Here is a 12,902-nt window from a genome sequence, read left to right as displayed (position 1 = left end):
TGATAGGGAATTGTGTTACTATAGGGTGAGCAGGGGTAATGTGTTACTAAAGAGGTGAGGGAGGGGAATGTGTTACATAGAGGTGAAGAATTAATGTGTTACTGGAATGGTGAGATGGAAATGGAAACCGTAAATACCTATGGTCTACTCGGGTGAAGTTATGTGAAGTAGTAGAACGTTTACATGGAGTTTTATGGTGCAATTAAGCTATTTATGGAGAGCAGTTATGTGTGATGTAGGAAGAGATCTAAACAGAAGAAACTATGTGGCAGCTAAGGAATTCCACTTCTAGGTGAATAGTTTTGTAAACTACAGTGATTAGTTATCAAAAAGTTCAGCAATGATACATGCTACAAAAATATTACTGACCACCTTTCATCATACAAATTTTGATTAGTTGTGATATTAGCCTTATTATGTGAAACTATCAACTGCTTCTCCATTATTAATTCTCTACTACTCCTTATCACACAATTAACTAATAAGCAATAGTTAATATGATAGCATTACTTTAATGCATAGATATGTCTATAATGTCTATGGTTAATCACACATGCATGTAACAATTATACTGCCAGGTTCCCCTCAAGGAATTTTGAAAAACTGTAATAAAATTATTGGATTAAAAAGTTCTTTATTAAACTCCAGAAGCAGTGTAAGAGCTCACGCCCCATTTGTTGCAGATGGATAGGAAAGCGCTGGAGCAAACCCCACTCTATTGTTACCCCGATCAAATACAGAGTAATACTGGCCAATGAAAACATCTCCCAGAATCCACAGGGGTCCTGAAGGGGGCTGTATGTCCATACCTTCGAAGCCACTGCTGCAGTAACCTCCTCCATCCTATGTAGGATAGGACAAATGCATGTTAATTGTTTGTTTAGTTACAAAACTTTTAACCAGAGTATATAACTTTTAACCAGATATATTTAAATATAAAATAAGAGTAGAAATAAATTATGGAAAAAAATTCTGTCCTGTTATTAGACATCCAGCACTTACTGAAATCTATAAATGGTCATTATTTTTTTTGGGTTGATTAAACATTTGAAACATAGAAAGCAGACAATATCTCACTGAACTGTATTTATGAAGTATACTGGCTGCATATAATTGGGTGATTTTTGGTTGGTTTACCATGGTGCGCTATTAATGTCAGAAGAAATCTTTCCAAACATGGGGGGGAAATGTAACAACCTGGTTTTGCCCTTTAAATGATTGCCACTTTAAAACACCGGTCAGACTCGCCGGAATCTCAATGTTTTTTGTGAGTTGCAGGCTATTACATTACCCCTCAGAATTGCAGCTAGGGATAAGAAGAGGTGTAAACATTTGAAGAAATTCACTATGCAAGTATGATTGTCGCACCAAAGTTCATCCTCCTAACACTTTAAAACAACTGCTTTCATTATTTGAAATGCTCACGTTTTCACTAAAATTACTTTTGCTTTAGTCTCACAAGTGGCTTTAATGTATCAAGGGAGTGAAGGAACAATGTGGCTGCATCTAGTGCACAAGTTCTCAAACTCGGTCCACAGGACCCCAAACAGTGCATGTTTCTCTTTCATCCACTAGGGGACACTGGAGGTTGCTTACGCTGGGGTATAGAGGCGTGGATAACTGGAGCCGGCACTTTAAATAATTTAGAAGTGTGAAGCTCCTCCCCCTCTATGCCCCATCTGCCCTCAGTTTAGAAAATGTGCCTACTAGGAGCTGGTCACATTATGCTGTGCTCCAGCATTACATTGTTGTTTATTTAGGTTTTATTATTTTTATGCATCTTTTACACTATATTAGGTACCCTTCGCCACCTCTCTAAAGGTGGGGTCCGGGTACCTGGCGCCCTGTTCTTAGTAGAACAGGAAGGAGTGCACAGTGCTTATTACAAAAGCACTGACAGCTCCTTACCGCCACAGCACATTTCTAATAGAAAAAAGAAAGTGCTGAAGACTGCTGCAGAGAGACTTCTAAGGGGACACGCAGTGAGTAACCAGCTGCGCATCCCCCGGCTCCCACCCCCGCCGCTACCCAGCGTTATCACAGCACTGAGAAGAGTGTGTGCTGCAGCTGTGAGAGCCTCTGAGGAAGCAGTCGGTATGGCTGTGCATTCCCCCGCTCTGACTCCCCCTCCCGCCGACCGCCCAGTGTGTATTGCTGCTTCTGGTGGGGGCATACACTGTCCTCGGTACTTGCTCGCCACTAAGGGCTGCAGAGGGATGGGGGAGTGCGTATAGTGGGGCTATCAGGAGTGAGCTCCTCCATTTTGGACGGCAGCCTTCATAAAAAATGGGGCGGAGCCTACACAGCGCGGTCTCTCCGCTGCTAAGGCACAGGGCTGTTAAAAAACAGCGTGCCTGCCAATGTCTGTACTTCATGCCTGCATTCTCTCCCTCCAGAAGGCAGAGTGCAGCTGCTAGGCTACAACAGGCTGGACTCCTGCACATCCATATGGCTACATCCCTGGTACAAAAGGCTGTGAGTAACTCTGGGGTGTAAGTGCAGGGAGTAAAATCTGTGTGAAGGGAGTGGGGTGTATCTCCTCCTCTGTGTCCCAGACCAGCCTTCTGTTTTCAGTTCTGTCTCAGTTCGGTCTCAGCTCTGTTCAGTTCTGATTAACTTCTGTTTATACTGTGTCCCTCTGAGTGACTGTGTGTATCAATGTCAAGCAGAACAAAGGGCTTCTTAAACGCTGGTTGTCTGTTCTAAGTGTAACAACATGCCACTGGGTCCACGTTATGTGATGCTTGTATAACAATGGATCCATCTATGGCTATTACTAACTCACCTGCTCCTCCATGGGCCGCTGACATGGTAGGAGTTATGACGGACTTAACGTCAGAGTTAGCTGAGGCAAAGTCTCTAGACACCCTGGTACAGGTTATGGGTACAGCGATGTCTGCATCCCCCACTTCACACCATTTACAGGACGGAACTCCTCAAGAGAGTCTGCTTCTCACAGAGTGGAATCTCTAATTTTGGCAGTCAGAAATATCCTCAATCTACCTGAGGATATAATTCCTGCTTCCCAGGAGTGAGAAATATTTCATGGGCAACACCTTCAACAGAGCTTTCAGCGGTCTGGAAGGATAGGCAGTTCCAAATTCCAGGTTGGCTTCAGTCTAGCTATCTTTTTCCATCATCCATGTTGGAAAAGTGAGAAACACCTCCTCCTGTAGATGCGTTTATCTCCCGTCTCTAAGAAAACAGCATTTCCAATACCAGGAGCTACTGTACTAAAAGACCCTTCGGATCATAAGTTGGAGACAACACTAAGATCTATCTATACTGCAGCGGGAGCTCAATTTAGACCCACCCTTGTTACCGCCTGGGTTAACAAGGCTGTGGTTTGCTGGGCTGACCAGTTGATTACATTGGACTTGGACGTAATTCTGCTCTGGGAATTACCTACTAGCAGAACACATTCGTGAGACTGCAGTTTACCTGGGAGAAGCTTCTAAGGATATTGATCATCAATATTTCTGCGTCTACTAATCGGGCCGCAGAGCCCTCTGGTTGCGCGCTTGGCAAGCGGACGCATAATCCAAGCGTGCGGGGGAGGGTTCACCATTCACTGGTGACATGCTTTTTGGCCTGGAATTGGACGAATGGATATCCCAAGCCACGGGGAGGTAAGTCTTCTTTCCTCCCGTCTACTGCTCCGGCTCCCAGAAGTTCTTACACTGGACCTTCGTTTCATTACTTTCCTGCGCCACATTACTTTTGTGGTAGAGCCAGAGGTGCTCCCACGCAAGCAAGAGGCGGCAGAGGTACACTGTTGCACGTTGACAGGAGCCTAAACCTGCTGAAGAATAGGTGGCATGACGGTCTCCTGTCCCACCTGGGGTCCCCTGCGGTGGGAGCCCGCTTGCAAAAATGTTAACAAGTTTGGAACCAAACCTCTTCAGTACCGTGGATTCGCAGACCAATTTCCCTGGGCTACCGTATAGACTTCGAAGTCCCCCCTCCACCTCGGCTCTACACTATGAGTCTGCCAATACCTGCAGACAAGGCCAGGGTTCTATAGAAAGCTATACAGTCTCTAATAGTATTTGTGCTAGTTCTGGTTTCAGAGCATCAATGAGGTATGGGGGTTTACTCAAGCCTGTTTGTAGTGCCCAAACCAGAGGGTTCGGTCAGGCCCATCTTAAACCTCTGGTCTTTAAACCTATATCTGAAGATGTATTGTTTCAAAAGGAATTCTCTACAGTCCGTCATTGCGAGCTTGGAACCAGGGGAGTTCCTATTATCCCTGGATATCAAGGATGCCTATCTGCATGTTCCCATTTGGGAACCGCATCAAGCCTTACTGCGGTTTGCTATACTGCAGGATCTCTACCAATTTTGAGCATTGCCATTCAGGTTATCCTCTGCTCCCCACATCTTCACAAAACTCATGTCAGTCATGATTGCACTCCTTTGGTCAATAGGGGTGAACATAATCCCTTATTTGGACGACCTATTACTCAAGGCTACATCGGTAACCCTTCTCTCAGACCAGGAGTTACTGACATATCACACTTTAATCCAACACTGTTGGATAATCAAATTCAAGAAATCACATCTCATTCCATCCCAGAAACTTCTGTTTCTGGGCATGATCTTGGATACGACACAGGGGTTTTTCCTTCCAATAGACAAAGCCCGGGATTTCCGGTTGTTAGTTCAGTTGGTCCTCAGACCAAGGAAGGTTTCCCTACTTCTTTGTCTGCGTCTCTTGGACAAAATGGTAGCTGATTTCGAGGCACTACAGTTCGGACATTTCCACTCCTGAATATTTCAACTGGACCTCTTTTCACAAGGCTCAGGATCTCATCTGCTTTGACATCAACAGATCCGTCTGAACCTGGTTACCAGAGTGGCTCTCCTCTGGTGGACCCAATCCAACAATCTTTTAGCGGGCCGAAGATTCGAAGTGTGGGGGCTGGATCATCGTAACAATGAATGCCAGCCTTCAGGGATGGGGAGCAGTAGTCCTCGATTATCTCGTTCAAGGTCGATGGTCCCCACTGGAACAGAAGTGGCCCATAAATGTGTTGGAACTCAGAGCAATTTACAAGCTCTGATAGAAGCAACAGAGCTTCTAAAGTCTCGTCCGGAGAGAGTTCAGTCTGACAATGCAATGGCCGTCGCTTACATCTACCGACAGGTAGGACTCGAAGTCGCATGGCCATGCGACAAGTAACTCAGATTCTCCGGTGGGCCGAAAATAAGTCTGTAATCCTGTCAGCAGTATTCATGCCGGGTATGGACAACTGGGAAGCAGATTATCTAAATTGCCAGGACATCCATCTCGGGGAATGGAAGCTTCATCCAGACGTGTTCAACGCTTTTATTAGTCGATGGGAGTGTCCTCAAATGGACCTCATGGCGTCCCGATTGAATCATCAGCTCCCAGTATACATGCCTCGTCATCTTAAAAAAATAAAACACAAGTCGGCCTCCTTCATTCTAGTGGCTCCAAACTGGCCTCGGAAAAGTTAGTTCTCTGACCTTCGGTCCCTATTGGTAGACGACCCATGGCCCCTTACTCAGCGGCCGGATCTTCTACAGCAGGGTACTTTTGTCCACCCCAACTTAACGCAGCTGCATTTAATGAGGTGGCTCTTGAAACCGATATCTTCAGACGTAGAGGTATCGCAGACTCGGTTATTCCCACCATGCTGTGCGCCAGGAAGCCAGTTTACGGCTGCGCATTATCATCGTATCTGGCGTTCTTATATATCGTGGTGTTCCAGTTGGTGTCTTCCGTCTAGGATTTTTCCTTTGTTCCGGTTTCTGTTTTTTTCTTTTTCTTTTCTCCTCCAGATAGGGATTGGATTCTGGCCTTCGCCTTGGAACTTTGAAAGGGGCAGGTCTCTGCCCTTTCCATTTTCTTTCAACGCAAATTGGCCCTCCTTCCTGAGGTGTAGACGTTTCTTCAGGAGGTCTTGCATGTGCAGCCTCCTTTAGTACCTCCGGTAGCTCCTTGGGACTTGACCTTAGTGCTTCTGTTCCTTCAGTCGGCCATGTTCGAACCTTTTGGAAGAGGTTGATCTTAAGTGTTTGTCTTGGAAGACTGTCATCCTTCTGGCTCTAGCTTCGGCTCGTAGAGTTTCGGAATTGGGTGCTCTGTCCTATAAGCCACCTTACCTTGTGTTTCATGCTGATAGGACGGAACTCCGGACGGTAGCCGCCTTCCTTCCCAAGGTTGTGTCAGCTTTCCATTTCAACCAGCCTATGGTGGTTCCGTCATTGGTGGGAGACTCGGGTGATTATTCTACCTTGGTTGTGGTTAGAGCTCTCCGCATCTATGTTGCCAGGACAGCGTCCCTCCGTAGTCAGTCGCTTTTTGTCCTCTATGATGCTGTTTGGAGGGGTTGGCCAGCGTTTAAGCAGACATTGGCACGTTGGATCACGCTGACTATTCATCAGGCTTATGTTAGTGCTGACCATCGGCCTCCTTCGTCCACTTCGGCTCATTCCACATGTTCGGTGGGTGCATCATGGCGGACCGGTAGGGTTACCTCCATGTCACACTTGTGTCGTGCGGCCACTTGGTCTTCTGTTCACACGTTTGTAGAATTTTACAGATTTGACACGTTTGCTGCTTCGGCATCACGTTTTGGCTGCCTTGTTCTACAGGTTCTGCAGAGCGCTCCTGCCCGTGGGGAGAACTTTGGGACGTCCCCAGCGTAAGCAACCTCTAGTGTCCCCTAGTGGATGAAAGAGAAAATGGGATTTTGGTACCTACCGGTAAATCCTTTTCTCTGATTCCACAGGGGACACTGGACGCCCACCTCAGCGCTCTCTGCTTGCCTGTTCGGTTTGTTCCATATGTTGTATGTTTTGATTATTGTGTGTTCTTCTCTCCCTTTTACTCAGCTTGTTCTCCATCTCCTCTTGGTATTCAATGTCTAAACTGAGGGCTGATGGGGCATAGAGGGGGAGGAGCTTCACACTTCTAAATTATTTAAAGTGTCGGCTCCAGTTATCCACACCTCTATACCCCTGCGTAAGCAACCTCCAGTGTCCCCTGTGGAATCAGAGAAAAGGATTTACCGGTAGGTACCAAAATCCCATTTTTACAGCTCTCCTCACAGAATCACAAGTGAAATAATTAGCTCCACCTGTGGATCTAAAATGTGTCAGTGAGTAATGAATACACCTGTGCACCTGCTGGGTGACCTGGAAAACATGAACTGTATGGGGTCCTGAGGACAGAGGGCCTGATTCAGAGCCGGACGCTCTGACCAGAGCGCTTGCTCTGAATCAAGGCCCTCCTACCTGAAAATGGAGTGGCCTACCATCGACCCGCTTGCGAGCGTCCTGCACCCGCGAGCGGGTCTGAATGAGACCCAGAGTTTGAGAACCACTGATCTAGTGTATGTGTCACTATTTTGCGTTTGGACTAGAAATGTGCTTCTGCATTGCAGTACAACTATCCAGTGGCGGGCTGGGCCAGGGGGCAGGATGCCATGTGTCCCCCGGGCCGCAGCACCATGCGGGCTGCGGGCAGTCTTTATCACTGTGACACAGCTGCTCCGCTCGTGTAGCGCTGACCGGACGGAGTTCGGTCAGCGTTAGACAGTGACAAACACATAGCCGCTGGCTCCGGCAGCTGTGTGTTTATTTCAGCAGCTGATGAGAGTCTTTCAGACTCTCATCGGCTGCTGCTGCTCCCACTGCGGAGCCATCTTCCGGCTTCCGCAGTGGGTAATGGGAGAGATGACATGACGTCTCTCCCATAATGCAAAGCGGCCCGGGAGGACGGACGGAAGAGCCGATAGCAGCTACAGGACCAGGAGCGGGTTTTTTTTTTTCTTTTTTTATTACGTGTCTCTCTACTGGGGGGTGGGGGGCTACTACTGGGGACACTACAAGGGAGATTACTACTGGGGGAATTACAAGGGGGAGGACTACTACTGGGGGCACAACAAGGGGGGGATTACTACTGGGGCCATTACAAGGGGGGGACTACCACTGGGGGCACTACAAGGGGGATTACTACTGGGGCATTACAAGGGGGGATTACTACTGAGGGCATTACAAGGGGGAGGACTACTACTGGGGGCACAACAAGAGGGGGATTACTACTGGGGCATTACAAGGGGGGGAGTACTACTGGGGCACTACAAGGGGGAGAGCACTACTGGGGGCACAACAAGGGGGGGACTACTACTGGGGGGGAACTACAAGGGGGGATTACTACTGGGGGCACTACGAGGGGTGACTACTACTGGGGGCACTACAAGGGGGGGACTACTACTGGGGGCACTATAAGCTAAAAGGGGGGGCTATTACTGGGGGCACTGCATAGGGGGTACAACTACTGGGGGCACTATATAAGGGGCTTACTACTGGGGGCACAAGGGGCACTGCACAGGGGGGACCACTACTGGGGGCACTGTATAAGGGGCACTGCATAGGAGGATCTCTCCTAGGGGCACTACTGGTGGCCTGCATAAGGGGGTCCTCTCCTGGGGTACAGGGGAAACTGCATATGGGCACCACTACAGGGGGCTGCCCCATATCTTTATTTTTACTTTACATTAATACCATATGGAGCCGCCTCCTCCCTGGAACACTTGAGGGGGGGGAGCGCCGAAGCACACACATGCTCCGGGCACCCTGGCTACATGCTACTCTGCCAGGGCCACCTGCATGCATTGCCCCCCAGGCTAAAAGTTGCCAGCCAGCCCCTGCAATTATCACTACCAACTACTGCCGATTTAGAGCTGGTACAATCTTCAAAGTGTGCTCCCTCTCCACTTCTGTACTGTATCTCATTTCCATGATCTTGCACTGCAAAATTAAACTGGTAAATTGAGTGGAACACTAACAGCAATCTTAACAAGGATCATACTCAATTTGCCCAACTCCTCCTATTGACTGGTGCAAATCTCTGCCTTTCTGGTACGCTGTGGTGGAAACATAGGCAACCCGTGCAAACTGAGATGCAAAGTGCCATAATAAATTTCGTACTACAATTTGACAATTTTGCGCTTTATAAATTGCCCATATAGTCTACTGTAAACAAATAACATCTAGTTGCTGATCTCTGTAATTGATGTGGTTCAGTGCACATTTTGCATCTAGATACATTGTTATATCTTTTTTTAATCTCTTTATTTAGAATAGTTGACATAAAATGCACAAAACATATGCAGCATAGTACAAACAATACACTATACCATAGAAATAGTTTGTACAGCACAGTAAATTATCAACAGAGTTTAGTATAATAATAACAGAACAAAAACATTTATAAGAAAACTTATAAACTGGAGCACAAAAAATTTATAGAAAAGAAAAAAAATGTAAAAGAGGGGGAGTGGGAGAACCATCCTGCAGAGCACTGCACTACTAAGTGAAAACCAGCCTCACCTTCACTCTGTACCAGGTTACTGTCTATTAAACAAAGAGTACCAAGAGTCCCAGGTAGCATGAAAATTTAACACATTGTCATGGAGCAGGGCAGTTATATACTCCATTGAGGCTAGGTACCAAATCTTTTTAATCAAAACATTCAGCGATGGAGCTGCGAGTTGTTTCCAATCCGAAGCAATTAGAAGTTTTGCTGCATTGCAGATGTGACCACAGAATTTATTTTGAAATTTAGAAAGGGATCCCAGGGGTTTGCACCAAAGCATATGCAAAGGGTTCTTAGGAGGAGAAACACCAATCACTCTGGACACCAAGTATATGACCTCATCCCAATATTTAGAGATCAAGGGGCAGACCCACCATATATGAGAATAAGAACCCACATTACCACATTGTCTCCAGCAGAGGTCAGATGAACCTGGGAAAATATGATGCAGCTTTTCGGGCACCATATACCAGCGGGAGTACACTTTGTACGAATTTCCCTTTATATTAGTACTGATGGAGGATTTGGCCACCCATGTCTGACATCCGTCCAATCTTCCGCATCTAAACCCACCCCCAGGTCACGTTCCCAAGCTAATTCAAATGATTCTTTAAATTCAGGAAGTAAGGGGTTTAGCAATGAATACAAAATTGATATAGAGTGCTTACAGCCTGGATTATAGATGCAATGACGCTCAAATTAATGAAATTGTCTCACTCTCTTAGATTTACTGAGGGATTGAATAAAGCTACATATCTGCAAGTAGGCAAAATGCAAATTAGGGGACATAACACATTTGTCACAGAGGTCTGCAAAACTCGGGGTGCAAAGTCACCTTTAATATGTAGGAATCTTGTGAGCCCCACATACACCCAAGGGCGTCTGTAAGAGGACATGCAACCTAGAGGAAACTGAGGATTGCGCCACAGGGGGGTCAGGGGAGACAGAGTGTGCTAGTTCTAGCCTTTTGTTTAGTTTGTCCCACACAGATAAGATGGCCCTTACACATGGGACATCCGGTACTGAGGTTGGTCTCAGATTAGGGCAGCACAGACGGTGTAATGGTTAGCATCACTGCCTCACAGCAATGAGGTCATGGGTTCAATTCCCACCATAGCCCTAACTGTGTGGAGTTTGTATATTCTCCCTGTGCTTGAGTGGGTTTCCTCCGGGTACTCCCACACTCCAAAAATATACTGGTAGGTTAATTGGCTCCCAACACAAATTAACCTGTATGTATGTGTGTGCGCATCTGATAGGGAACATAGAATGTAAGCTCCACTGGGGCAGGGACTGATGTGAATGGTCAAATATTCTCTCTGTAAAACGCTGCGGAATATGTGTGCGCTATATAAATTACTGGTAATAAATAAATAAGCCATGGAAGAAAACATACAAGATGATCATCCACCAGGTAATTTTCCAGTAGTGCCAATTTTTTACATCCCTCCTCCATGTACCAAGAAGATATGTGGCTTAGTTGTTCTGCAAAACAATACCTTTCAAAAATGGGGAGTCCAAGACCGCCATTGACCGCAGATTTGGCCAAACAAGCTCTGCGCGTTCTATGTTTTTTATTGGACCACACAAACGAGCCACACAATGACTGAATTTCATGGAGGTAGGAGGATGGGACCACAATATGACCATTTGGAAAAGTTAAAGCAACCTAGGGAGTATATTCATCCTGACTGCGTTAATTCGGCCAGTCCACGAGATACAAAGATGAGCCCACCTAAGCAAATATTTTTTAATTGTGTGGAGTAAGGGGGTATAATTAGCCTAATAGAGTTGGTCGTAGGTCTTTGTAATATGTATCCCAAGATACTAAAAGGATTTTGGACGCCAAAGATAAGTGAAATTGATCTCCAGAAGTTGCATTGTGTGTGTTGGGAGATTAAATGCTAAAGCCTCTGATTTGGTGTTATTTACTTTATGCCCAGAGCATGGACCATAAGCTTGTAGCTCAACTTGTAAATTAGAAAATGAGAATAAGGAAGACGTCAGAGTTAGGAGCACGTCATCCGCAAACAAGGATAATTTATATTATGATCCTTGTACTGAAACACTTTTAATATTGGGATTGTCACGTATTTTAGCCGCTAAAGGTTTGATGCTAAGGGCATGGAGCAAAGGGGAGAAAGGACAACCTTGTCTCGTTTCATTACCCAATCCAAAAACCGGAGAGCAAAGTCCATTAGTCGAGATCAAGGCCATGGGACCACAATATAGGGCCTGTAATGCTGACAAAAAGTGTGTTCATAGTGTCTGGAACATAAAAGACCAATTAAGCCTGTCGAAGGCCTTTTCCATGTCGAGTGATAACAACACAGCCAGTAACTTGTTCTTATTAATGTAGGAGATAATATTAATCGTGTGCCTAGTGTTGTCCAAAGCCTGTCTCGTGAGTACAAATCCAACTTGATCATTGTCAATCAAACTCTGACTCTGCACCTCTCTACAATCTTTCAAATGAGCTCTTAAGACCCACTACTTCATTAAAGCCTTCCAGCTCTCATGCTAACTTGCTGCTACATCTTCCTTTCTCCCCACCTACCCCATTCTGTGTCACTCCTGTTTGTCTTCCTCTCCCTTAAAGAATGTAAGCTCTTTCAAGCAGGGCCCTCTACCCTCTTGTGCTTCTCCCTTCTGTAATTTAATTTAACTCTTACTCCCCACTAGGGTAACTAACACTTGGCTGCTTATGTGGGCGTAAAGGTCGCTAATATAGCAATGTTTATCCATGTCCTGAATTGTATTGTATTGTAAGTCAATGGTTACTTATTTGTCTATGTACTTTGTAAGGCGATGCAGAACACTTGTGGCGCCATATAAATAAATAATAATAATAATAATAAAATGTAATGTGTGTATTCAACCTTTTAGCCAAAACCTTAGGAAACAGTGTAATGTCAGCATTAATTAGGAAAATCGGGCTGTAGTTGGTACAACAAGTGGGGTCTTTTTGTGGTTTGGGTATTACAACAATAACTGATTTCAGGGGATCTGGATGAAAATGCTCCCCTTCCAGAATCTTATTAAAAACAGAGATCAAATGTTGTGAAAGGCAGGTAGAGAATATTTTATAATAGGATGAGGGCAAGCCATCAGGTCCAGGGGCCTTAGAGGATTTCTGCAATTTACAAGCCAATTTCAGCTCCTCATTAGTGACAGGCGAATCAAGTTCTGAAACGGCAGATCCAGAAAGTTTAGGAAGTTTGCATGAGTTGAGATACTCCTGGGCTAACGTGGAAGGAGGAACTGGGTCTTGATGAGGGCTATTGAGATTATATAGTGACTTGTAATAATCATAAAAGGAACGATTAATAGCAACCAGGTCATAAATAATAGCTCCAGTATTATCATGGATGGCTGTAATAGTTTGAGAAGCTCTTTTAGCTTTTAATTGCGACGCTAGTAGAGTATCAGTATTATTGCTTTTTTCATAAAATTTCTGCTGCGCCCAATGCAATGATTTTTCAGTCTGTTCTGCCAATACAAATTGGAGCTCGCCTCTAACACTTTGTAGCTGTCTAAGTACAGAGGGGGAATG

The 12,902-nt window shown here is 45.6% G+C and overlaps 1 protein-coding gene across 1 annotated transcript in view; it reads right to left on the bottom strand.

The window, feature by feature from the left end:
- Positions 1–663: 663 nt before the first annotated feature.
- Positions 664–12,902, bottom strand: part of LOC148450992 (cathepsin E-like) — a 93,611-nt gene continuing 81,372 nt past the window's right edge. Inside the window, exon 9 of the mRNA XM_088462408.1 lies at positions 664–843. Within this exon, the coding sequence (XP_088318534.1) occupies positions 664–843 (180 nt within the window). The remainder of the gene's footprint in view (positions 844–12,902) is intronic.

This window comes from Taudactylus pleione, unplaced genomic scaffold (assembly GCF_031769625.1).
Source record: "Taudactylus pleione unplaced genomic scaffold, aTauple2 ptg001228l, whole genome shotgun sequence".
Taxonomy (NCBI): domain Eukaryota; kingdom Metazoa; phylum Chordata; class Amphibia; order Anura; family Myobatrachidae; genus Taudactylus; species Taudactylus pleione.
This window is presented reverse-complemented; position numbering and strand designations above follow the sequence as displayed.